The following is a 23,259-nucleotide window of genomic DNA, read 5'->3' as shown; positions in this document are numbered from 1 at the left end:
CCACTAATCATTTCAGTTCTATTCAATACAATGAACGGTGTTCAGCTGTTTTGCATACGTCAGACATGTGAAAGGAGAAGTGAGAAAAACTCAGTTTTGGTTTGTTTTTTTTGTAAAACACTAACACAAAGTTCATATTATAATGATACAATTCCACTCAAAGTTGATAAATGATGATATTGAATATTAAATAGAAGCCTTCCTCACTGAGGGTTTGGTTGAAATTTACTATAAAATGGTGCAAAAATTAAAAATATTTTCAATGACAGAAGATGCCAAACAGTGATGTCAGCTCTTAAACGTCATTGAGGATGAAAAAGTGGCTTAAATGCTTAAAATGCATGACATCTTTGTCTTATTCTGACATTTCTATTGTACTTGTGAATTTGTCATCTGCACAGAGTAACACTGGGTCAAACTGGGCAATGAAAGTCTTAAGGCAAGACTACTCTGCCAAACTGCTGAACAGATAAACATACAAAAGATAGGAATGTGATCACTCTTTGAGAAGAGAACCATATATTGAAAATGAGATTATGTCAATAGAGTGGGGCTTTAAACTGGGCACAGATAACTTCCTCGTTTATGCGGGTGGGTGTGGGTGTTTTTATGGGTGTGTATCAGTGTTCAATGTAAAAGGTATGGTTCAATGAGTTTGAGAACGGAGTTGTGGTCACCAGGTCGCAGGTTGAGAGGAAGAGACAAGGCTTGAATAGAAAAGCCTTTGGCCCGTCCATCCCGTAGCATAAGTGGTTTATTGTTTATTGGCTGAACAGATGCATCGTTTGCATAATTTCCAAGAAGCAGGAAGAACTGGATCTCCTGTAACATTCAAAGCCCCACTCTTTAACATTTCATTCAAATGAGGAAAGCTTCAACTAAGCTTCAAATCCATTTGTAATGTGGTGAAACCCGAAAATTCAGTAGAAATACACTTAAACTCACTTACTGTAAACCTTTCTCCACTTAAATATTAAACACGGCTCTGAGAATCCATTATTTCTACTGAACAGTGCAGATGTACTCATGTACAATATCACAAGACTTTGACAAGACTGATGTTGTAGTCAAATTAAAAATAATACACCGTGACATACCCATACCCAGGATGGTGTTCTTTAATACTTAAATACTATTGATATTGAGGGAATACTTTTACTGCTCCTTATTACTCAACCCTAGTATGGTTTGTCCTGCTACCTGAACATATTAACAGCTGGACAAATGAATAAAAGCAAAGAAATAAACATATACCTCCTCTAACGTGACAAAAACACAGCCTGACATAAGTCATCTGTGTCAACTCACTGAAACAGCAGAGACTGTGCTCATTTGCTAGAGACTGTGTTATGCTCATCTGTTGGTTCTTGGAGATTTTGGGGCTTAATTGATTTCTTAACGAACAATCAACAAGTTACCAAATGTCCTATCAAATGATGATTTAGATCTCTACCCTTGAACTTTATTAGTTGGCCACGTGCCAGTTACTGAATCATCTGGCCAAGTGAGACAACTGCTCACAGGACTATGTAGGCGGAATACAGAGGAAGAGACCAAGACATATCGTATGTGCACCATGCTGCAGCAGTTTAGCCAAAAGCAGATGAGACACTGGATTGTAATGTTACGCGAAGCAAAAAAATATCACCTTAATTCATGATTTGCACATTTTGTTCCATAGCAGTGTGGGTCCAAGCCATTTATTATTGCTCAATAAATCCACCTTTTAACATTAGGCCCTGTTTACACCAGACACTAAAATGCTTCTTGGGTGATCCAAAATAGTAAATCGCAGTGTTGTATTAATATTATTGCAGTATTTTATTTTGTGATACGTTACATAAATTGTTTTCCTTCTGTTCCTAGACTCTCCGGAGCTGGTCACCACCACCACACATCTGTCACAACCATCACAACTTTCAGTCATCATGGAGCTAGACTTTGGACATTTTGACGAGCGAGACAAGACATCCCGCACCCCGCGGGGCGGGCGCATGAATGGACTTCCCAGCCCTACCCACAGCGCCCACTGCAGCTTCTATCGCACGCGCACCCTGCAGGCCCTCACCAACGAGAAGAAAGCCAAAAAGGTGCGCTTCTATCGCAACGGAGACCGCTACTTCAAGGGCATCGTGTACGCTGTGGCCAACGACCGATTTCGCACCTTTGACTCGCTGTTGGCCGACCTCACACGCTCGCTCTCTGACCACATCAACTTGCCACAGGGTGTCCGCTTCATCTTCACTATTGATGGTGCACGCAAGATCTCAACCTTGGATGAGCTAGAGGAAGGTACGTGTATTTATTAATATATTATATATTATATATCTGGTTTAATGCATCTCCGTCATGAGATAAGGGATCGTTTGGATTGTCAGTTTCTTTGTTCCCCAGCAGACCTGCTGTAGTGAGATCAAACTGAGACATTATAGGCCACCATGTTAAAGATGATCTACAGTTTCAACTTGGTTTCTGTGCTGAGAAGATTTCGAACCATAACATTTCCAGTTGTGAGATTAGAAGTCTTATCTTTTCAGTCTAGACTCCTGTAATCTCTTCATATGATGTATCGACTTTTTGCTTGGACATGTGGCATGGTCCTCTTCTCCCAAATGTTTTCACATTGTACATTTTGCTGTTAAGTTGTTTTAAAATGAAACTATATCTTATTTGTATGAATTTAATGCAAAACAGCATTTTCTCTCAAAGACAAAACAAATGAGATTTCTTTTAAAACAGAGCAATCTTAAAAGCCTTGTTTGAACTAAACGGTTACATTCGCAGCACAACCTGTTACTCATATTAATTTGATTTTCATGGGTCTGATTTCAAAGATTTCTTGAACCTGTTCATAAAGCTGAAAGCGGTTCTTAATGGGAGTCTTGGTTTTAGACTCTTCATACTGATCTGTAATGTCAGCTCTTCGCATCTCAGCATGGGTTAAATGGTTCATTAACGGACCACATTAGCATCTAATTTTTTAAAGAAACCTCCAGTCACAATTTGGGAGTGAGCTTTTACTGTTGAATGTCTCCATCAGCATTGATCGTAGCAGTGGGTGGAAATACCGGATAAAACTGCACCTTTCTGTATTTTCATTGATAGCGTAAAGACGATTTTTCTGATTCAGCAGTCGAAGTATTCTACGAAACAACATATTTCACACTGTTACTGATCAGTTTGTGCTTCTGTGAGATAAATGGAGAAGTACAAATGATAGACAGCTTCTTGAACAGCTGCCATCATGGCTGTTTATGTGCTTACAGATTCATGTTCACCAAAGATGATTTGGAATCGTTTTTTGGTAAATGAATGAAGTCTTTGCTTGGCACCAGGCAAGATGATCCATGCCTGAGGACAGTCATATTTCAGTGAATCCTTTGCTTAGATGCAGCAACATAAAGAAGTGGATGGCGGTGTTATGAGATACAGTAAGATTACAAAAGTAAAAGTGACGCTGGAGTTGTTGTTGAATACTGTTTTACCCTGGCAAATCCTCAATCATTGTCAATTAACAACCAGCAATCAGGTGTTTCTCAAGAGTCATTTCAAGATCCAGTCAAATTTGACCCAACTTTAAGTCCTGGTCCACTTGCTGACAAACATTACTTTATGAGCTTATTCTAAAGACGTAGGGCGAGGTGGACGGGGTGAACTTGGGCTAAAGCTAGAAGCTGAACTGCAGCTTAATTTGTTCAAAATGAGATGATCATCTCTGCTCCTTGAGCTGCTTAGGGGAGATAGGAATGTGTGTGATTGCCTCGATGTACTGTTCTGCGTGTGTGTGTGGAGTGCAGTAAAGAAGGGGCAGCGTTGTGGGTGGTGGTGGGGGGGGGGGGCGGCATTTCATTGTGCTTCCTCTTGTGGGATATAATTAATTGCTCAATCTCCTCTGCAATGTGTAATCCTGTTTTGTGCCTTTTGTCTTTGCTGTAATTTCTCCACATTTGGCCTAATTGATGCCTTCTGGATTCCCCTTTTGTCAAAATTACTCTTTCTCTCCATCTCTCTCCCCCTGCTGCATTTTGTCTGTACTTTAACTCCTCTCCTTGTCTGAGCAAGAGCGGCACAATCTGCTGCAAAGTCTGGAGGTCGATAATGACGATGAAAATGGAAGATTATTTAGAGAACTGGAAGAAAGATGGGACAATTTAGGAAAAGTACATTTGTGATGAGGCTGTCAACTCCCTGACTCTTTTTTTGTGAAAGAATACTTAGTCCCTATAAGACTGAAGTCCTCCTTTTTAAAGTCCAACAAGGAAGTCAGTCAGTCTTACAACAGGCTTCATCTGGAAGCATGGTTGTCATAATGTAAGTCTAACCGAGCCAAGGGATACATGCTTTAAACTCGAAACACAATGAATATTTAATTAGTGAAGATGTGTCTCTACTGTATTGCTATTACTGTCAGTGTGTGCTGTAAAGCAGGTGTTGCGGGACTGATCTGTGCGGTGATCTCATGGGAGAACCTCGCAGTTTAAACCACTAGACAAATACATGCAATTGTGAGCTACAGCATAATATCAAAAAAGTCTAAGAAACATTAACATGAAACTCTTAGCTTCTAGTTTCCTTTCTCAAAATGATTTTTGTAGATTTCTTTAAACCACCAATACTGTTTTCAAATCGCAAAAACAGCACTTGTTTCCCATTCATCCCTTTGGTATTTAACCAACCAGATACTGTAGTTTTGGTGTCTAGACATCCCATCCTGAGACTCCTGTCGTTCCCTTAATACAATGGGGCATGAAAAGGCATTTAGTTTGTGGCGATCCAAGGATCAAAACTAACATGGAAAAAGGCAATAGCGGCATGTCTTTCCAGAAACAATGTGATTACTCAAAGCAGCTTTTATTCTCAAAACTTCAGCAAACAAAACTGACAACATTTGCAGTATGTGCTATTTTATTTCAACAAATTAAAATGATTTTTAGTTGTGACATCGGATCGATGTTTGATGAAATCCAAGACGTGAAGAGGTAGTTTCCCCCACCGGCCTTGATGTCTCATAATTTGAGTTCCTGCAGGTTTGGATGTTTCTGAGTGGATGCCTCTGGGACTCTCAGGTGTCAGAGTTAAATAGCTGAGTGTGTTACAACACACTAACCCAATTTTTCTTTGCCGTCGCAGGGGAAAGCTATGTTTGTGCATCAGAGAACTTCTACAAGAAGGTTGACTACACAAAGAATGTCAACCCCAACTGGTCCGTGAATGTAAAGGCCTCAGCGAGCCAGAAGAACATGCAGTCCTTTGCTGCCAAGGCTGCCGGCGAGACCAGAGAGACCAAGGACTTTGTTCGACCCAAGCTAGTCACGGTGATGCGCAGCGGTGTGAAGCCACGCAAGGCTGTGCGTGTCCTGCTCAATAAGAAAACGGCACACTCCTTCGAGCAGGTGCTCACCGACATCACAGAGGCCATTAAACTTGAAAGTGGCGTGGTCAAGAGGATCTACACACTTGACGGCAAGCAGGTATGTCTCGCCTTAAACCATTGCCCGGCTTACACCATGCTCTCAGGCAAAGACGTTGGATCACACGTGCTGCTGCAAACCAAAGTTAAATGGGTCACAATATGCATATGAAAAACTCTAACCTTCTAAAATCCAAATGAACCAAGTTGAACCAACGTCTTCTTCCGTCTGAATTTGTTTAGTGGAGAGGGCCCTTTGTTCGAGGATAACTGGAATAAAGGTGGTACAGTACAGTACCAGTAAAGTAAGCAAAAGCTACACAATAGGAAAATGTGTGGTCAGGATTGAGTACAGTTCATCATTCATGCGTTCACCCACACCCAGGCCGGTATCAGGATCAAAGGAAGGCAGGAAACTAAACAATTTGCTTGAAATGCAAAAAAAAAAAATACTCATACGTTGCATCTACAGTGGTTTCATTTAATGTCATTTACTTTCAAAATGAATACAGTAGGTAGAGGACAAAATGCTATTGTCTGCTCCTACCCTCAGTCACCCTCAATGACATGGCAGGTCCATGAGAACCTCGAATATCCATGAGAACAACCTGTGTACACAAGGACCTTCATTGTTTACAGTCTTTATTCTAACCTTCAGTTTGAGGCAACATATTCTCCTGTCTTGTGGTTCAGGTCATTAGTATCCTGATCAGCCTTTGTTGTGGGGTTAGTTTTTAGGCCATTGGTATTTCTGAATTGATCTGTCATTGAAAAGCTCAAAAGTCCTGGGAAGTTCTGTCTTCCACCCATTATGGTAGTGTACAAAGGGCCAAGCCCTGTATTGTTGTGTTTGATCATTTTGTCCCCATTGTTACTCTATTTGGGATGGTGCACGCTTTTAGTAAAACGGTGAGAATATGGATCTAGAAAAATGTAACTACTCTGGCACCTTGCAATCCTTGCAATTAACTGAGCTCAGTACAGCTCAGAATGCTTAATGTTACTTCTCTTGTGCACACGAATATTTGTGGAGTATGAAAAATCCTATGCACAGGATTCAAGTTAGACATGATGTGTCAGCTAGAATATTAGCTTGGGGGGTAAAACATTTTTGGAAGAAAACGATCAGCTTCCTGTCATCAGACAGTCCTAGAGACAGCCTATCTATCAAAGACACTGGCACATCTAGATTCTCAGCATGAATTCCCATTTTGAGATGATGCTTTAGTTGCATGTTGAGTATCAATATGCAGACATTTCTTGTGTCAAGTAACAGAAGCCACAGAATACAGGGCAAAGTGTCTTCAGTAACCTTGACTATTAAGGGATCATTCGGCTGCTGTAGCCAAACAGAATTCAGGGCACTGAATCCCTGCGAGACCCTGCAGAAAAAAACGTTTAGTTTCCACTGGCTGGCTGTGGGCAGTAAAAACTTGCATTGACATCAGACCTGTATTTTATATACACAAAAATATCAGATTAAAGATAGTACAGTGTCCCCTGAATCAACAAACTCAAGATTAAGGTTGATTTCATTACTAGCAAACATTGAATATTGACCTTGTTAAGACATTGGCAATTGTTATTATTTAAGCCAGGAAAGATGAATTCCAGACAAACGCTCTTTATTTCACAGGAAATATTGAAATACACATCCTAATTTACATTTAGTTTATGGATAACTGAGTCTACCCTGGGTAGCTAATTGGTAGTGCTACTTAATTTGCTAAATTGCAAAATTCAATCAGCAGATGATATTTTATTGTAGAGATTTCTAGAAAATTTCATAACTTTCTAGTTGACTCTCTGGTGTCTGTCCAGTTTTAAGTTAAAGTTTCCCAACGTAGATGGTAAATGGCGCCAGTTAAGCTGCAGCCACAGGCCTGCATTCGTAAAGGCAAGAAAATACTTTCATATGTTTTGCTTTTAAGACAATTAAGTCCAGATTGTGAGGGAGTACATTAGATCGTTTGCTTGGCAACAGTCACATATAAGCTGTGCCCCAATTCCATATACTGTTATAATTAAGCAGATTAATTTCATTTATAGGCTAGTACCGCCAATACAAGTTAACCATGACCATTAGCAGAACTCATACTGAATAGAACGAATATGTACAATGGATTTGGGACGCAGCTGTAAATTCAGCTGAAAAAAAAAAGCACAAGAATGGCGAAAGTTAATCAACGGATCCATATGAGGCACATAACGGGCTTTAACTTTGCCTAAAAGTGGCTCCCTGGGGAAGACTATTGTTTTCTCAACACACTGGGGAAGCTAAAAGGACATAATGTTTTATTCATGTTCATGCTTTATTGGAGCAGTGTTGAGGGACAACCGCAGCCACCATGCAGGGTCACCCACCTGGAAGGTTTTGGAAAGGTCTGTGAGATGAAGCGTCTACTATATCCTTTATATCGAGATGTGTGCTGCTGTAGAAGGTAATAAATAAGATGCGAGTGAGTGCTGTGGTCCAACAAAAAAGTTTGGATATGGGTAGGGGTGCGGTGTCAAAATTTGGTCATAAATATATTTCTGTGCAGTAGGGAGTGACATTCAACCATGATAAAATGTATATTGCAGATAAATACAGGTACTGATCTTTTCTCTTGATCATTTTAAAACTCACACCTGTTTTTGACTGCATGTATCAAATACCTGTGCTTTCCACACTATTGTGAATCACAGTTGATTAACAGAGGTGGGGATGTGGAGCAGGCGTGAAAGCATGTGTGGAGATGAACATGGACATCTGTTCCTCAGTCCTCTCTTTGATATGGTTAAATGTTCACTAATTCTCCTGCGGGGACCTTTTTTCCTGTATTATTCATTACAGATGGACTGGGGATCGAGCCCTGCTCAGCTCCTTTAGGTGTTGTACTTCTTCAGTTTTTTCCTCTGTATTAATAAGGCCTGAATCACATGTGGCTTGGAGGAGGGGAGGTGCGCTGAAATGATAGATGGGGGAATTTGATTTTAATGCTCCCTCCCAGGGGTGCAGTCTGGCTGCCCCAGGTCTTAGCAAGTGTTTCAGTAGGAAAACCAGTATGAGATGTTTGGATATTCATGATCATATTTTCGTGTTTTTATCTTTGTGGTTGGGCTGTGGCTAAGTTTGGTTCCTCTCTTTTGCCATGCCATGCATTTTTAATGATCACGTGTTTCCACAAAATAAATTTAATAGCCACCATATGGTAGCTATCCCAATCTGAGCATATTGATTCTGTTGTCATCACTGCAGATATAGATTAATTATTTCATGATTAGTGTCCAGTGATCGCTGACTCGTGCCAGGGACTCCCAGTTTGATTGCAATGCACAGAAATGTGAGAAATGCTGCACACATTATTGCGGCGTCTTTGTGTGCAGAGGCACACTGCAGCTGCTCGGTGGTGGAGGTGATATGGTAGAAGCAATATTGATGCAGTGCCCGCCCCTCCCTGACTCTGCGCCGATCCTCCTCTTCCCATTCCATTGCGATAGCTGCTGGGACCGGTTGCTAGGAGACCACATCCCAGGCACAAAGAGAGCCCAGCTGGTGTGGACTGGTCTGTCAGATACCACATCCTGTAGTGGGTGTGAGAGTTTACTATCAATGCAAGCCCTTGGTTTAAAAATCCCATGTCATGTTTTTTTTTACCTGTTATTCCATAATTGGATGAGAATTGGAAACATGATGGACTATAGTGTGTGTGTGTGTGTGTGTGTGCATATATAGTTTTAAAAGATCAGTTTTTGACCAACATAAAAGGTGATTCAGGTTGTGTTTTTATAGAATTTTTGAAATGCTCTTGATTTTGCTCTTTTCCTTAGTGCTATGTAGGCTCTAAAGACAGCCTGCCCTCCTCTCTTTGTGAACAAAATCACTCCCATTTCCCCTCAAATGCTGCTGCTTTTCACTTCAATCAGGAAGGGTGGGGCCAGTGGATTCAGGAGTAATTTTCCATTCCTAGAGCAAATTAGGATCATTTTATTTTCGCTGATGGGCAATAATTATTCCCCTAAAAAAAGAAAGAAAAAAAGCACATTTCTTGATTTGCCCTCACTGCTTCTAAAGGCTATATTAAATCAGAGAGAGTTTATTTGATTGCTGGCAGCCATTTTGTATTCATTCCTTTTTTGATAGAAGTGTCTGCATAGGAGAATAGTTCTGATTTGCATTTAAGATCCACTGCTTGCACATCTGAATTGCACTTAAGAAGGTCTTCGCCTAATAGATGCCAAATCCAAATGTCATTTGTGAAATATGTTGAAGGTGCATTGTGTTGCGGAGCGATTTGTCCGAGTCTGAGGGGTCTTTAACGGATGTGAGTGCCCATTATTCTGACCCGGTTTAGAATTGAGGTTTGCATAGAAGTCCTATTTTTTTTTTTTTTTTTTTAATTGATTTGTCAACAAAGAGCCACAGAAGAAAAGAAATGGATGCTTCAGGCATGCTTCAGGCACAAGGTCACACTGTTATTGTCGGAGAACAAAAGATTCCAATTTGCTTTAAAAGTTAATAACTCGTGGTAAGAAATTATTCACTGAATAGGATATGGATAGAGGCATGGGCTCAGGGCTTCTTAACGACTAAAATACATCCAGTAATAGGGAAGAAAAGCCTGCTTTTCCTTGGTTATCAGTGCTCTTGCAGTCTGCCTGCTCTTTGCCATGCTGCAGAAGCAGTTGTCATGGCAATAAGCTCCTCCGTGATGGATTCAGTTTGTGACAATGGCTGTAATACGCTGAGTGTGCTCTTTACATTGGGTCTTACCTGCTTGCTCTCTGTTCCTCACCCTTCAGCACAGCTCACGGCAGCCACATTTCAGTCACGCACGCCCACACACACACACACACACACACACACACACACACACACACACAGGCGCTTAAACCGAGGCAGACAATCAGGCTGACAGAGGGGCGTGGTCCCCATGATGAAGCATCTCGAGCAAGCATGGAAGCCTGCATGCGTCCTCTGTGTCTGAATCCCCTCACAGCCCCCACCCCCCCCCTGTTCCTGCATGAGCACCACATCAACAAGTGAGCATGACCTGGGGGGGAAGAGGAGGAAGAACAATTTAATAATGCTAAGGCCACATCAGTCAGCCAAATGGAAAGCCTGCTTCCTCGGGGTTAGGGAGGGGTGGGGTTAAAACAACATCAGGCACCAGCTGCTCCCCATGACTGTGCAGATATCGCTGCCTAACTGGCTCATCTGTGCTCCAAATGCATCCGGAGCACCTACAGTAGCACACAGACACTGTGCCAGTGCACCAAGGTCACAGATGGGTCAGAAAGGCAACTGGCAATAACGATCATCGTTAGCGTGGTACAAATCACTGCAAAGCGATTGCTGATGCTGAAATATTGGTTTTCTTTAGATTTTGATCTGCTGGATTTGACTTATGTCCATCAGCTGAGCTGTTGCCATGAAAGCAGACAACCTGACATGATTTTTAAAGCCATGATTGTTTTTTTATACTTTGTATTGTCTGTGAAACCCTCAGTTGAAATGGACAAAATGGAGGTGCTGTGTGTGCTTTGGAGGAATATTCCACTCGGTGCAGAGGCACTGATATTGATCAGGTCTGTGTGCCTACAGTGAAGAAAACGGTGTGGGAGTTTCCCCATGGGTTGCAAAGCAAGGTCTTACTGGCTCTTTTTCACCCTTTTTTATACTTCACTTCTCTCTCACGTAGCTCAGTATCACTGAGACTACACAATAGAAAATGTAATGAACTAAATATACTAAATATAAATAAACTAATTTGCTCACTGTGAGATTAGTTTTTTTTGTCTTTTTTTGCTCTTAATCTTTAGTTACATTCTCTTCCCTCAACCTTACTCAATCCACTCTGCTAACAAAGAAAACACAGCAGAATAGAAAATGCTGCAGTGTGCACCGTTGCAAAGCCACTAATTTCAAGACTTATTTATTTTGTTTCCAGCTGATTTGTAGGGAGGCAGAAGGAAACCCTCCATAAACTGATCTGAGATTACTCCTCTATGGTATCCTTCAGAAGAGCAGATTAGTGTAATTAGTTATATTTGATTCTGTTGACTGTCCATTTGCTGACTCATTAACGTCAGTTGTAAGCCTTTGCCATTCACCAGATAAGCACTGATTAGATGAGCCACCCAGGTCACGATAGAGAGTCAAAACGGTATAATGCAACATTGAATAGCTTTACTTCTGCACAGCGATCAATTAACGTGGCTGTGTGGAGTCCGAGATGAGACTGATACTGGACCTGGAGAATGATTGTCGTTCATTCCTTATTGCTCTAAGTGTGCTGCTGAAAGCAGCTGCTTGTAGAAGACAAAGGATGCATGAGCTTTGTTTGGAGATGTTTCCTGCTGCTTCACACAAAAGCTGTGGCCAGGAACTGCTCAATGACCATTATTGACATGAGAGCTTGATCTTTTCTGTTTTGTTTTGTTTAATAGGTTGGCATTAGTTGGTTTAACAGTTTAAGTTTCACCTGAAACAATTGCTTTGAAAAAAAAATCATACCATATATTAGACAGATAACTTGCTCAGTTTAGGTTATTATGACTATTATTAGGATTATAATGTTTTTCAAACTGGATGGAGAAAGGATCTTTTTGTTTTTCTGTTATTTATAACATGCATTAATGTTTTATGATACTAGAGAAAATTGGTATCATATGGTGCACTTATTATATTAAGTTTCATAGATGTTGTACTGTATGTTGTGGTAAATCTCTCTGGCGTCTCAAATAGCTTCCTACCTTGTGTTTTGATGAATGAATCCTATAAAAGGTGAAATATCTCACATCTCAGGTAATTCCCAGAAGTTCTGTTTTGTAGAACAAATACTGAAATGAAAAATAGTGCATTAAACGTTGCGGAGAGGAACTACAGAAATTTGTGGCCCTTTCTCTCCAGGAAGTTCAGAATGACAGAGTTACGCTCAATTTCTATATTTACCACTTGACCGCCATGACCTAATGAATCGTCTGCAGCCTGTGGACGATGGGCCAGAGTCGGGCTAAAGGAACTCTGAATAATTCAGTTGTTGTAGTTGGTGGATCCCTGCGTAGCTGCTGGTGGTGTTGGTGGTTTTCGGGGGGTCATGTGGTCCTGACAGCTGGTGAGGCAGAGATTAGGGATGGGCTTGGTGGGACAGAGGGTGGTGGGCACCTGGAGTCTGGAGGGAGCCAGTTTTCCCAGAAAACCCCACCCGCCTTCCTCCAATAAACACACAAGTGGATATATACACACTGACTCTGACGTGTTCATTGCATCTGCAGTATGTAAATATACACATAAACATGACGGGGCTTTTGATCGTCTTTAAGTTGAATGACATCATGGCGTCGCACATTGTCCTTCTCCTCGATTCTGTTGCCAGGTGGGTCTGCTTGACGCAGTTGACTGACCTTTTCAAATTGAGATGCTTCTTAACCTACATCCAAATGTTCCCAAGCTGGCCTGCCCTTTTCCTCACTGCAGCCGTGTTTCAAAGGGACTCTGACATTTTACTTTTGATTTGATCGCATGCAAAGCAGAGCAGTTTTCCACAACTTTTCTATCAACTGTAGACAGATGTCAGGCCAGAATTCATTGAGGGTTACAGTAACTATTAACCCATGATGGGCATCCCATGTGAGAGGAAAAACAAATGACTTAATCAGAAGTTTGTGCACGTGCAGGTCATGTTTAGGTGATTGTTGTGTCTGCGGGACATTTGATGCACACGGTGCATTAATTATTTATGGGCTTAATGATGCAAAGAGTACTGGTCAGAGATCTGCACTGTAACTGTACAGTGGATCTTAAGTGATCCCTGTAGGGAATAGGATTAGTAGGGTTGCTTAGAAGGATTCAATGTTTTTGTTACAGACTTAAGGAGGATGGGTTTTTTTTGAAACATGACGTTCAACCCTGGTAATGTCACTCTGCCTCTAAATGTTTCTGAGACATTACAAAGTATACATGTTAAGTAGCTGGCAAAGCTCTTGGCCAGATAACCTACAGTGTCATTTTGCTTCTGTTTATGAGAGAGAGAGAGAGAGAGAGAGAGAGAGAGAAAATACGGGTTTGAAAGCCAACAATGAAGTAAGTTCCTTTGCAAAAATCCTGATTGTCTGTGAGTGGACCGATTGACCAGTGCTGCCTGTCAGAAACCTACAGAGAGGACATTTTGAATGGAGATTATGTTGAGAGAGATTAAGGTAGCAGTCTGTTGGATAAACACTTTATCCCTTTAATCAGCTCTGTTCTTAAAGCTATTAAAATGGTCTAGCCTCCGCCCGTCCGCCCTATCCCAGCCCATTTCCATCTCCTCTCCTACACCAGGGGAAAAAGAGTGCTTCCTAATGCTTCCATCTTATGATTAACTGTCAGGTGCCCTTGTTGCACACAACAGTTTAACCTAATGAAAGTAACATGTATCTAATCTCTTGATAATGAACACAGCAGAAAACCCAGATTTGTGGCCTGTAAATTAGCCCTTGGCTGAAAAACCAATTAGATTTTGATCCCTGGAGTCAAAGTACCATCTCCGTGCCTCAGCAGGGATCTGCCAGGCCTGTAGCCGGGGAATCTTGTGGGACATGGAGAGGGTACAGCTGTTGGATGCCTCGCCAGCGAGTCACCACCGCACACTTTTAGCTTGTCTAGCAGTACAGAGAATCAACATGGCAGCTGCCTGGGTGGGGTATTCCCAAATTATCTGCAGCTCATAGTTTGGATGTGTATCACAAAGGAAACCATGATGCATCTTGGCTATCTTGGCGAACGTCCCAACACAGGGTAATCTTTCAGGCCATGGACCTCTCAGAGAGCCCAGCAGAGAGCCTTGAGTCAGTGAGAGCGTCTTTTGGCCCCAAAATGTGCCATGTGAATAAGGACAGAGTGAGTCATCTGTAGTACAATTAGTTGATATGTCTTGATCCTTTAATTCAAGAGAGGAATAACACATTTCAAATGGTGTTGAAAGGCAAACTGGAAGCTTGATGAATCTCATCTGCACCGGGAGGAGAAAAAAACAACCAAGGGGAAACACAGCTTTTAGCTTGAATGGCTGTAATAGGTGTGCCTGAGCTGGTAACGGGGGCCTATATAATGGAGAGCAGAGGAGAAGGTGTGGCCCAAAGACATCTGTCCACTAAGGCCATATTGTGTCAACAGCTGCTATAGAGTGAAAAGACCCTGGGGAAGGAAGTTGAATCATTTAAACATTACAGCAAAGGTGTAACATTATACTCTCTGTTTGGGCTTTTTTGTGCCTTTTGTGAGCTTGTGTTTTGTTACACGCAGCTACTCTAGCTAAAGGCATGTTAACATGACAAGTAAAACACAAAGGCAGCCTGCTCCTACCTGAAGCTGACTAAATCCTTTTGGCTGGCAGACAAGGAAGACCTTATTTGTTACTGTGTGTTTTTTGAATTAAATGTAATCAGCATTTAACATTTTCATATCTGTCATCACATCATCCATGGTGCTTCCTCTGCTATTTGCAACGCTTCATCATGCTGGAAATGCCTGTATGGATGACATTTTTTAATTAGTCCTGAATCAGCATTTCAAATGCACATTAGATTATGAATAATAACAGCACGAATATAATCAGATGAATATGAACAGATAATCCTCCTTTGGCAATTTTATAGTCTTGGGTTCTGTAACTCTCTCAGTAAGTGCAATAAATGCATTGATTAGCATTTAAAACTGACATTTTTAGCCCTGCTAGCACCGTGGCTCTAGGGATGGCAACGTCGATCGGTCCACCACTTTGGTCCAGACTGAAATAGCCCAACAACTTTTGGATGAATTTCAATGAAATTTGGTACACAGTAACGTTCCTGTCAGGATAAATTGTGATAACTTTGGTGATTCCCTGACTTTCCATCTTGCCCCATCATCAGGTCAAATTTTTGATTTGTCCAATACTTTCACAACTTAATAGTTGACTAATGGCATTCTTAATAGCCTCAGCTGTTTTAATGCTATTTAGTAAATGTTTGCATGCGTACACGCAAAACTAAGGCGGTGAATGTTGTAAACATTATACTTGCTTAGCATCTACCTGTTAGTATAGTCATAGCGAGCCTGTTAGTGTTTAGCTCAAAGCATCGCTGTACAGCCTCACAGAGCCGCTAGCATGGCTGTAGACTCTTCGTCTTGTTATGATACCAGTTGATGCTTTGATGCCAGATTGTTCAGGGTCTCAAGTTTTCTGTCTTCTGGCTTCACAGGTTACCTGCCTGCAAGACTTCTTTGGTGATGACGATGTCTTCATTGCATGTGGACCAGAGAAATTCCGCTACGCCCAGGATGACTTCTCTCTGGATGATAACGGTGAGCGTGACAGCATTAGTCTGTATTTTACATCATAGTATACAATAAGTACTGTAAAGGCCAGTAGCTGTATATGCGGTGTACAACAGTTCATCAGCTTTGTGCAATATTATTGTAGAACCATGGTAAACATACAGTATGAGCTTTATAGTAATCATGCAGTAATATTGACCTAAGGACAGTAAAACATTGTAGCTGTGAAAAGATTAACATTAAATGACACCCACAAATTTGTCCATGTATACATTAAGACACACTTGATGGGGCTTTTGCAATGTTTATGTTTGCATTTGGACTTAAATAAACTGTTTACATGACTGCAGTTAGTGGAAGGCATCCAGTGGAGTTTATGTTTTGCACTTTTTATTTTAGGAATTTGGCTCATGCTTTTACTGAGTCACTGAAAGTGCAAACCGTACAGCAAATGAAATGTGTTTATATTAATGTCACGGTTGTGTTTGTGTGTCGTGAGATTTTAAATTAGTGCAGTCACAACGGGTTAGTTTACCCAATATTCTCGACTCTCACTGTATTACAGACTTCCACACTGTGAAATCCCATCCCATCTGTTTAGTAATCATAATATTGTGGGATGAACCTGATGATCAGATATTTAAAAATGGGATTTGAGAAAAATAATTAAAGAAGAGCAATTTTGCAAAATCCTTAACATTCAAATTTACACAACAAGTTTGTTGCTGTGCAGATAAAATGTCTTGTGTGTGTGTGTGTATATGTGCATATATATATATATATCTCTTGGGTGTCAATTGATATACCAGTGTCCCATTAGGGAGTCTTTAAACTTATCTTAATGGATTTCTTCTGTCAAAGATGTTATATTCACATACAAAGTTGTGTGCTTTATATTGAGGAGAAAAATTATGTATGTGAGAGGGAGGCCTAGAAAGAGAGGGAGTCAAAGAGGGAAGTCTGTTATCTGCAGCCGGCAGCAGAGGGAGGAAAAGGTAGAGTAGAAGAAGAGCCATTAATCTGTCCGGTGACAGGTTTAGGCCAGCTGATCTGTTGCTGCTGATACTGCTGAGAAGTCGAGGAGAGAAAATGTAAAACCAATCCTCTCACAGAGTCTCTCTGCTCCCCACAGGCCTGAAAACCCTATTTTTAACAACCCACTTCCACCTACTAACTCCTCCTCGAAACATTTAGTATCTTTTATAGATGTTTTTTAATCTTAACGCAGCACTGATACAGGGCTGATTTGTCATTAGGTTCCCTTCATCCCTTCTCCCCCCTCAGTTCCGTCTCAGATGTTGGTAGGATGGAGATGCAAGTTCATTTATAATGATCTGGGTCCTTTCCTTCCAGCATACTCTCCCCCCCATGGAACCAAGGCTAAATTGTTCAGTTCAGTCTATAATAACCTTGGGGCAATACTAAGTAAAATGGCTGAGAGGCTTGAGCATCCAGGCATCAGTGAGAGCCCTGTCTGATACATCACATGGACATTACGACAACACACAGGTTTGAAGTGTTTTCAAGGAGTTAAGATTCTATATATGCAAAAATCAGAGACACACATGCAAAGAAATGTTCCTTCTATACTTTTGTATGGGCTGGAGATGAACTTTCTCTCTTTTCGTCTACTCACACAGTTACAGCTTACCAAAATAGATTTAAATCCCTTGTGGTTATTTTTCACACTCTGTATGTTAAACATAAGACTATGCAGATGGACATGCAGACAGAGAGGAGCACATGTGTACCTGCAGCTTCGTTTATGCAGCGACAACATCAGTTGAAGCTGAGAGGGAACCTGCGCAGACAGACTAAAGGCTATTTCGAGACCACTGAGTAGACTAGACAAGCTGCCAGTCTGAAGCACTGTCAAAGGCGTGGTGGCACACCTTGCAAACAATAGCACATGAATGTACGTCTGTATCCAGCAGTGTGCGAAGGTTAAGAGAGTGAAGACAGACATGGTGCGATCCCAGGAGACGGAGGGAGGACAGATAGTATAATTAGCATCAAAAGTGGAAGAGAGGAAGGAGGGGGAGGAAAGAGAGAGCCTGACAGTACAAACAGAGGGGGAAGATGCAGAGGGAGGAATAGCAATGTCTGGAGTCTGTCTACCCTGATTAATACAGTGACCCAGAATATACTGCATACATTTCTATATGATTTATATATAAGCACTCACTGTTACACATTTACATGAATTGACAAGCAACAGACTTAGCTCTTGAATAAAGATAGCAGTCAAACTAGTCAGGGCTGGGTATTGTTCAATTTGGTCAGTACTGAGGTTCGATTTACAATAATAATCACTGAAGTCTAGAGCTCTACCACCCATTGTCTTGCTTCAGCAGGTGTAACACTGATGTATACAAAAAACCAAAGTGCGTCAATAAAATCCATTCTACTTGACACGTGTGCACAATGTGGCCTTCACTGACCATTATAAAAGCCTGTGTGCTGGCTGGTGTGAATTTCTTGACAGAGGAGACATGGTGACATTCTGCAGAGAACGGTTTCTTGTATTTTATGCTTTTCTACTGTATTCCTGTCTCATTGTCATGCTTGTGTTGTGGGCCCACTCAAAACTGGGTGTGTTTCCATGCATCGTATGTTGTTAGAACCGCAGATACTAGGGCAAAAGGAAAGCAGCACAATACCAGCAGGCAGCTGAATCCATTTAGCATTTAGAAAATTAACGAAAATTTAAGAAAATTATTTGGTGTCCAAACCTCGGTAAATAAATACAAAACAAAATTATTTAGAAAAATGAAGCAAGCAACAAAGGGAAAAAGGGCTTCGAGTGGAACTTCCTGTCTACTCACAGCAGCTACCTTGCTGGCTTATGAAACCTACACATTGAGGGCCTGTGAGTTGGTTGTCTTGTATTACATTTTATTTCCATCAATCATTATTCATTATTTCAGAAGAAAAAGATTTTATTAAGAAAAGTATTGTGGTGGCAGTTTCTGTTGAATAAAGCACAAAGTCAAAACGTGTCTGTCTTGTAGGTTTAATTCAACATCTGGACTCAACAGCACGGTCAAATAAGTGAGCTGAGCGAGTGAGCCCAGAGCAGCAGGAGAAGTCACTTTTTATACACATTGTTACAGCAAGGTTGAAGAAATCATTATCTGCAGCGGACCAATTCAGGCCATCTTATCTGGCCTGTCCTCCGACATTGAGTAAGACACTAGCAGTTTGTGATTTGCAGAGGAGTAAAACACAAGGTTTCTTCACATTTTCTGCTTATTCGCAGTATTAAAGTACAAGGCCTGTCATGTGAGTTGACAGGTTTCTACAAGTATATGGTCATCTTTATAGTTTGTACCTGGGGTCTGGAAATTTCCAGATGCATCTGTATGCATTCAACTTTTCCAAACTTTTACCCATTTTACATGATCAGGATAGCACCAGAGTCAGATTCATTGTTTGTCAGTTAACCCAAAGTATAAAATAAACATGTTTTATCATTTACCCCTAGTGTTATGTAGCCAAGTGGTATCTAGGTAAACCCTTGCTCAGTTCATTGATCACAGACATTATGGATAACTTTAACCAACACAGCTACCCTACCAAACATTAACACATGCAGCTCACTCATTCAGTTTTTTTGGGAAAAAAGTGATGACTTGACTAACTTAATTGTGCTTCTTTCCACAGAATGCAGGGTGATGAAGGGACCCACTAAAGCTGCCCAGCGTGGCTCAAAGAGTCCTGGTCCGATCAGGCGCAGCAAGTCTCCTGCTGAATCGAGTGAGCCCATTATTATCTCCCCTACACTGTAACGTTCTTCCTGTTTTTAAAGTGCAGCAGAAACTGACCTCACCTTGTTCTGTGAATCAAAACGAAGAGAACTGGTGGAAAATAAAAACTAGGCCATTTCCGTTGCTGGAGATGAACTCAAATACAACATGAAATACGACAGCAGAGTGATACAGTGATCAGCTCCTGGGCTTGTGTTGTAAGATGCTAAACCTCAACTAGATCTAGTGGTTCTGATCTTTAGCTGACCTTGACCTTTGACCTTACTCTGAAGGGAATAGCGAGCATAAAGATGGATTTCTCCTTAAGATCAATAATGTATGATAGAAGATGGCTGAAATGCATATATACATATCAAGCTTGCTTCCAATGCAACACATTTCAGAGATGCTAATGAGAAAATATTTGTCCGACTATAATCTGCAATTTGACAAAATGCAGAGAAGGAGTTAAAATCCTGGTTCCTCTCTGTGTTGTCTGGTTGTGCTTTGAGAGCTGGAGTAAGATTGTTTTTACCGGGGGGTCCAAATGACATCAGCTCCTTAATCTCACTACAACACCTCATAAAAATCCTCTAATGCTCGAGACTGGGGACAGTAAAAATCCAGCCTTTGTTTGTTTCACTAAATCTGATGAGATTTGCTGTAATGTTTCTTTTTAAAAACCATGAATAAAACATAAAAAGTAAACAAAAACCATGTAAACAGCTTTCAGCTGTTTGCTTGATATTTAGGCATTTTAACATTTAATAATATCCAGGAGCCAATAGAACATAATGGAGACACTGGTGCCCGCTCATGCTTGAATCTTTTATGTAGATTTTAGTGCTGGAAAACGGTGCTATACCTCTTTTAGGTTACAATGCTGCCTGAGTTTATATAGCTGCACTGTCAGTTGGCTGAACAGTTGGTTCATGAAATCTGATCGGCTGCAGGCCTGACGACAAAAAGCTGTATTGACAGCTTTCACGTAAACTATGAACGCTGGGAAAGAAAACACTCAGAATCACATGGCATCAGTTTTTTTTCTCATGTTTCACATAACGGGTTCAAATTATTTAAATTATTTATATATATTTTGTAAAACTGTATTAATTCTCCCACTGGTTATAACTATTTACTATGATGGCACACCCACATAGGTTTTGCTACGTCTTCTTTAAGCCTGTTAAAGTTTGAGCGACAGTGGAAAGACAGAGCAGGTGAGTTGTAAAAGCCCCTGTAGGATAAATGTAGAGAGCTGATGCTCTGAGTTGGAGGTGTCAGGCAGCGTGGTAGCAGCAGGTAGTCCTCAGTTCATGTTTCACGCCACTTTACACGATAGGTGGTGGTGGGGGGGTCGTTGGGGCGTTGGGGTCTCCAGCCCTGTGGGTTCCCTCAGTCCTTCAGCGGTCTTGAATATTTTATTGATCACTGATGGGGGGTGTCGGGCCTTTAAGACAGCAGATGGTGGGCAACATGCTGGGGAGGCAGTAAACTATTGTGTATTAACACCTCTGTAATACCTGAGAGGTCAGCAGGGGGATAATGGGGTCATGGCTGAATGTGACTTGCCTGTGTTAGCTGGGATTACCACTTGTAAATAATCATTACAAATGAGGGAAACCTCAATGATTTTCGAGGCTGAAATTAAGTTTTGAATTAATGAAGAAATAATGCTGATGAGTTTTCAATCATTCAAAAAATATTAACCAGAATCAAGAACCACCTCCTTTACTTTTTTGGGGCAGCGGTGATGGAAGATTAATTTTTAGTATGTATGTTAGACCACTCCATACCTATTGCTATGAGTCTGTGTGAGGCTGAAATACATCTTTTGGGATCTTGGCTTATCTGGACACTTTACTTTATTCTGGTCACTGCACTGTTATTTATCTTATCTTATTTTTATTTTTATTCTTATTCTTATTTTAGCTTTTATATTCTACTTATTTGTTATCAAAACAATAGCACCTTCAGACCACAGCAAATTCCTTGTAATGTATGTTACTTGGCAATAAACAGTTTCTGATTCTGATTCTGATTCTGATTTGCCACACTTAAGACGTATGAATTAAAAGCCCTAAAAATAAAACAACAACCATCTAAAGCCAAATATATCCACCCATTTAGTACGTGTTTTAGTTTAAATATTTCCTGGCATGGATTTAAAGAATCATCTACACATAACCTGCCCAATACGATATTTTAGTTAATATTGGGATGACTTTAAAAAGAGATATCTGGACAGATTCAGGGATCTGCCAGAGAATCTGTGTACTTTATATTACATTGAAAATGGCCCTGACTAAAGCACTACACTGTGATATTATCATCGCACATGAAAAACTATGAATGTTGCCATCTGTCTCTGAATGCTTCTCCTGCCTCTGATTGGTTAACAGCTGGTTTGGAGGCATCTTATTGGCCAACAGCTCAACAATAGGTGTGTACCTTCAAATGAACCACAGACTTGAACCACAGACTCCAGCATGTTATATCAGTCTAAAATAGATGTCGAATTTACAGAGCAGTTAACCTGCTTACTAGCACTTTCCTCAGCCTCTGGCATCTAAAAACAAAAAAAACAACTTGTGTTAGAGTGCACTGAGTTTAATGAGTTGAATGCACTAGTGTGTTTGGCATGGTCCTGGGACGAAAGCCCACAATGAAACACAGTGATCTTCAGTTAAACATCACCACTCTGGAGGGACGTTTCTACAGAGGATGTATAAATCTCTCAAATGTAGAAATCTGTAGACAAAACCTGGACAGTGTGGGCAACTGTGCTGTGTATAGGAAAGGTGAACTCTGCCTCTGCTGCAGCTGACTGTTTGGTCTTAATAAAACAGCTGCCCTCTCTGTTCAGTGTGTGGGGGTGCTGCTCATGTTTAGATATACTTTAAGATTCCAAGGTAAGAGGACTTTTGGGTTTGTCCTTTCTTTTTTTTTTTAAAAAGTGTTTTACATTCACATTTGTAAGACTGTTTATCTGGCTGAGTGGTTAAATTAAGCCAGTGGCATTAAGTTGGCCAACAATGAAGCTTTATCCGCGTTGTGTTTTCAACACTCATTGGCTCAAATTTACACTGGCCATCTGGCTCATAGTCTTCAGAATTCTTTTCATCTCTTATAGACAAAAACTCTTTTAAACCACTTAACACACACAACTACATCACATCGCACCGCTCTTAGACATAAACACAATGTCCCACACAGAGGGAATCCTAGCAACGTGGCAGGACGCAGAGTGAGTGAATAAAATGTCATCTAACAAACCGAGTGCTTGTCAGCTACCTAAACCTGGACCAGCAGCGTCCCTCTGTGCTGAAGCCAAATGAGGCCACAGTTCAGGAATGACTTTTCTCCAGAGCCAAAGAAAGAAGGTTCATGTCTCTCTTGCACACTTTCTAATCCACACTATTGTTTACCTCTTTTTCTCCTGTTTCCCTCCTCCTCCCTTATCCCTCCCTCTCCTCTCTCCTCTGGTCTGTGGCCTCTCTCAGCCAACGGGACGGGCTCCAGCAGCCAGCTCTCCACCCCGATTTCCAAGCATTCCCCCACCTCCTCCCCCAACAGTCCAGGCCTCAACAACAAGCAGAAGGTACCCGGACCTCTCTCCCTCTCCTGACCTGTCATTTGTTTTTTGCTTTTTTTTGTCTCCAAATCCATATTTTTTTGCTTCTAACTGTAAATTTACGCATGTGATTTTGCTCCTTTGTGTTTTCAGGATCTCTACTTGCCCTTATCTCTGGATGATGATGATTCTCTCGGCGAATCGATGTAGACTCTCCTCCTGCAGCCTGCCTCCTTTTTTGGCC

At 41.1% G+C, this 23,259-nt stretch overlaps 1 protein-coding gene across 1 annotated transcript; it reads left to right on the top strand.

Moving 5' to 3' along the window:
* The first annotated feature begins 1,874 nt into the window (after positions 1-1,874).
* LOC139295722 (neuronal migration protein doublecortin-like) lies at positions 1,875-23,225 on the top strand. Its single transcript, XM_070917973.1, has 6 exons — positions 1,875-2,292; positions 5,131-5,471; positions 15,620-15,722; positions 19,359-19,451; positions 22,945-23,042; positions 23,169-23,225. The coding sequence occupies exons 1-6, from the start codon at positions 1,929-1,931 to the stop codon at positions 23,223-23,225; spliced, it is 1,056 nt and encodes a 351-aa protein (XP_070774074.1). The 5' UTR covers positions 1,875-1,928.
* The last annotated feature ends 34 nt before the right edge of the window (positions 23,226-23,259 follow it).

The sequence above is a fragment of the Enoplosus armatus genome, chromosome 13 (assembly GCF_043641665.1).
Source record: "Enoplosus armatus isolate fEnoArm2 chromosome 13, fEnoArm2.hap1, whole genome shotgun sequence".
Lineage (NCBI taxonomy): Eukaryota > Metazoa > Chordata > Actinopteri > Centrarchiformes > Enoplosidae > Enoplosus > Enoplosus armatus.
Note: the sequence above shows the minus strand (reverse complement) of the source record. Positions and strands in the feature narration are given on the sequence as shown.

What these genes read in the sequence shown, in the direction of transcription:
- LOC139295722 (XM_070917973.1), top strand. Translation starts at nt 1,929, where the DNA reads ATGGAGCTAGACTTTGGACATTTTGACGAGCGAGACAAGACATCCCGC. An exon ending in CTTGGATGAGCTAGAGGAAG is followed by an intron (nt 2,293 to 5,130) that starts GTACGTGTATTT and finishes TTGCCGTCGCAG; the next exon opens with GGGAAAGCTATGTTTGTGCA. An exon ending in GCCTCAACAACAAGCAGAAG is followed by an intron (nt 23,043 to 23,168) that starts GTACCCGGACCT and finishes TTGTGTTTTCAG; the next exon opens with GATCTCTACTTGCCCTTATC.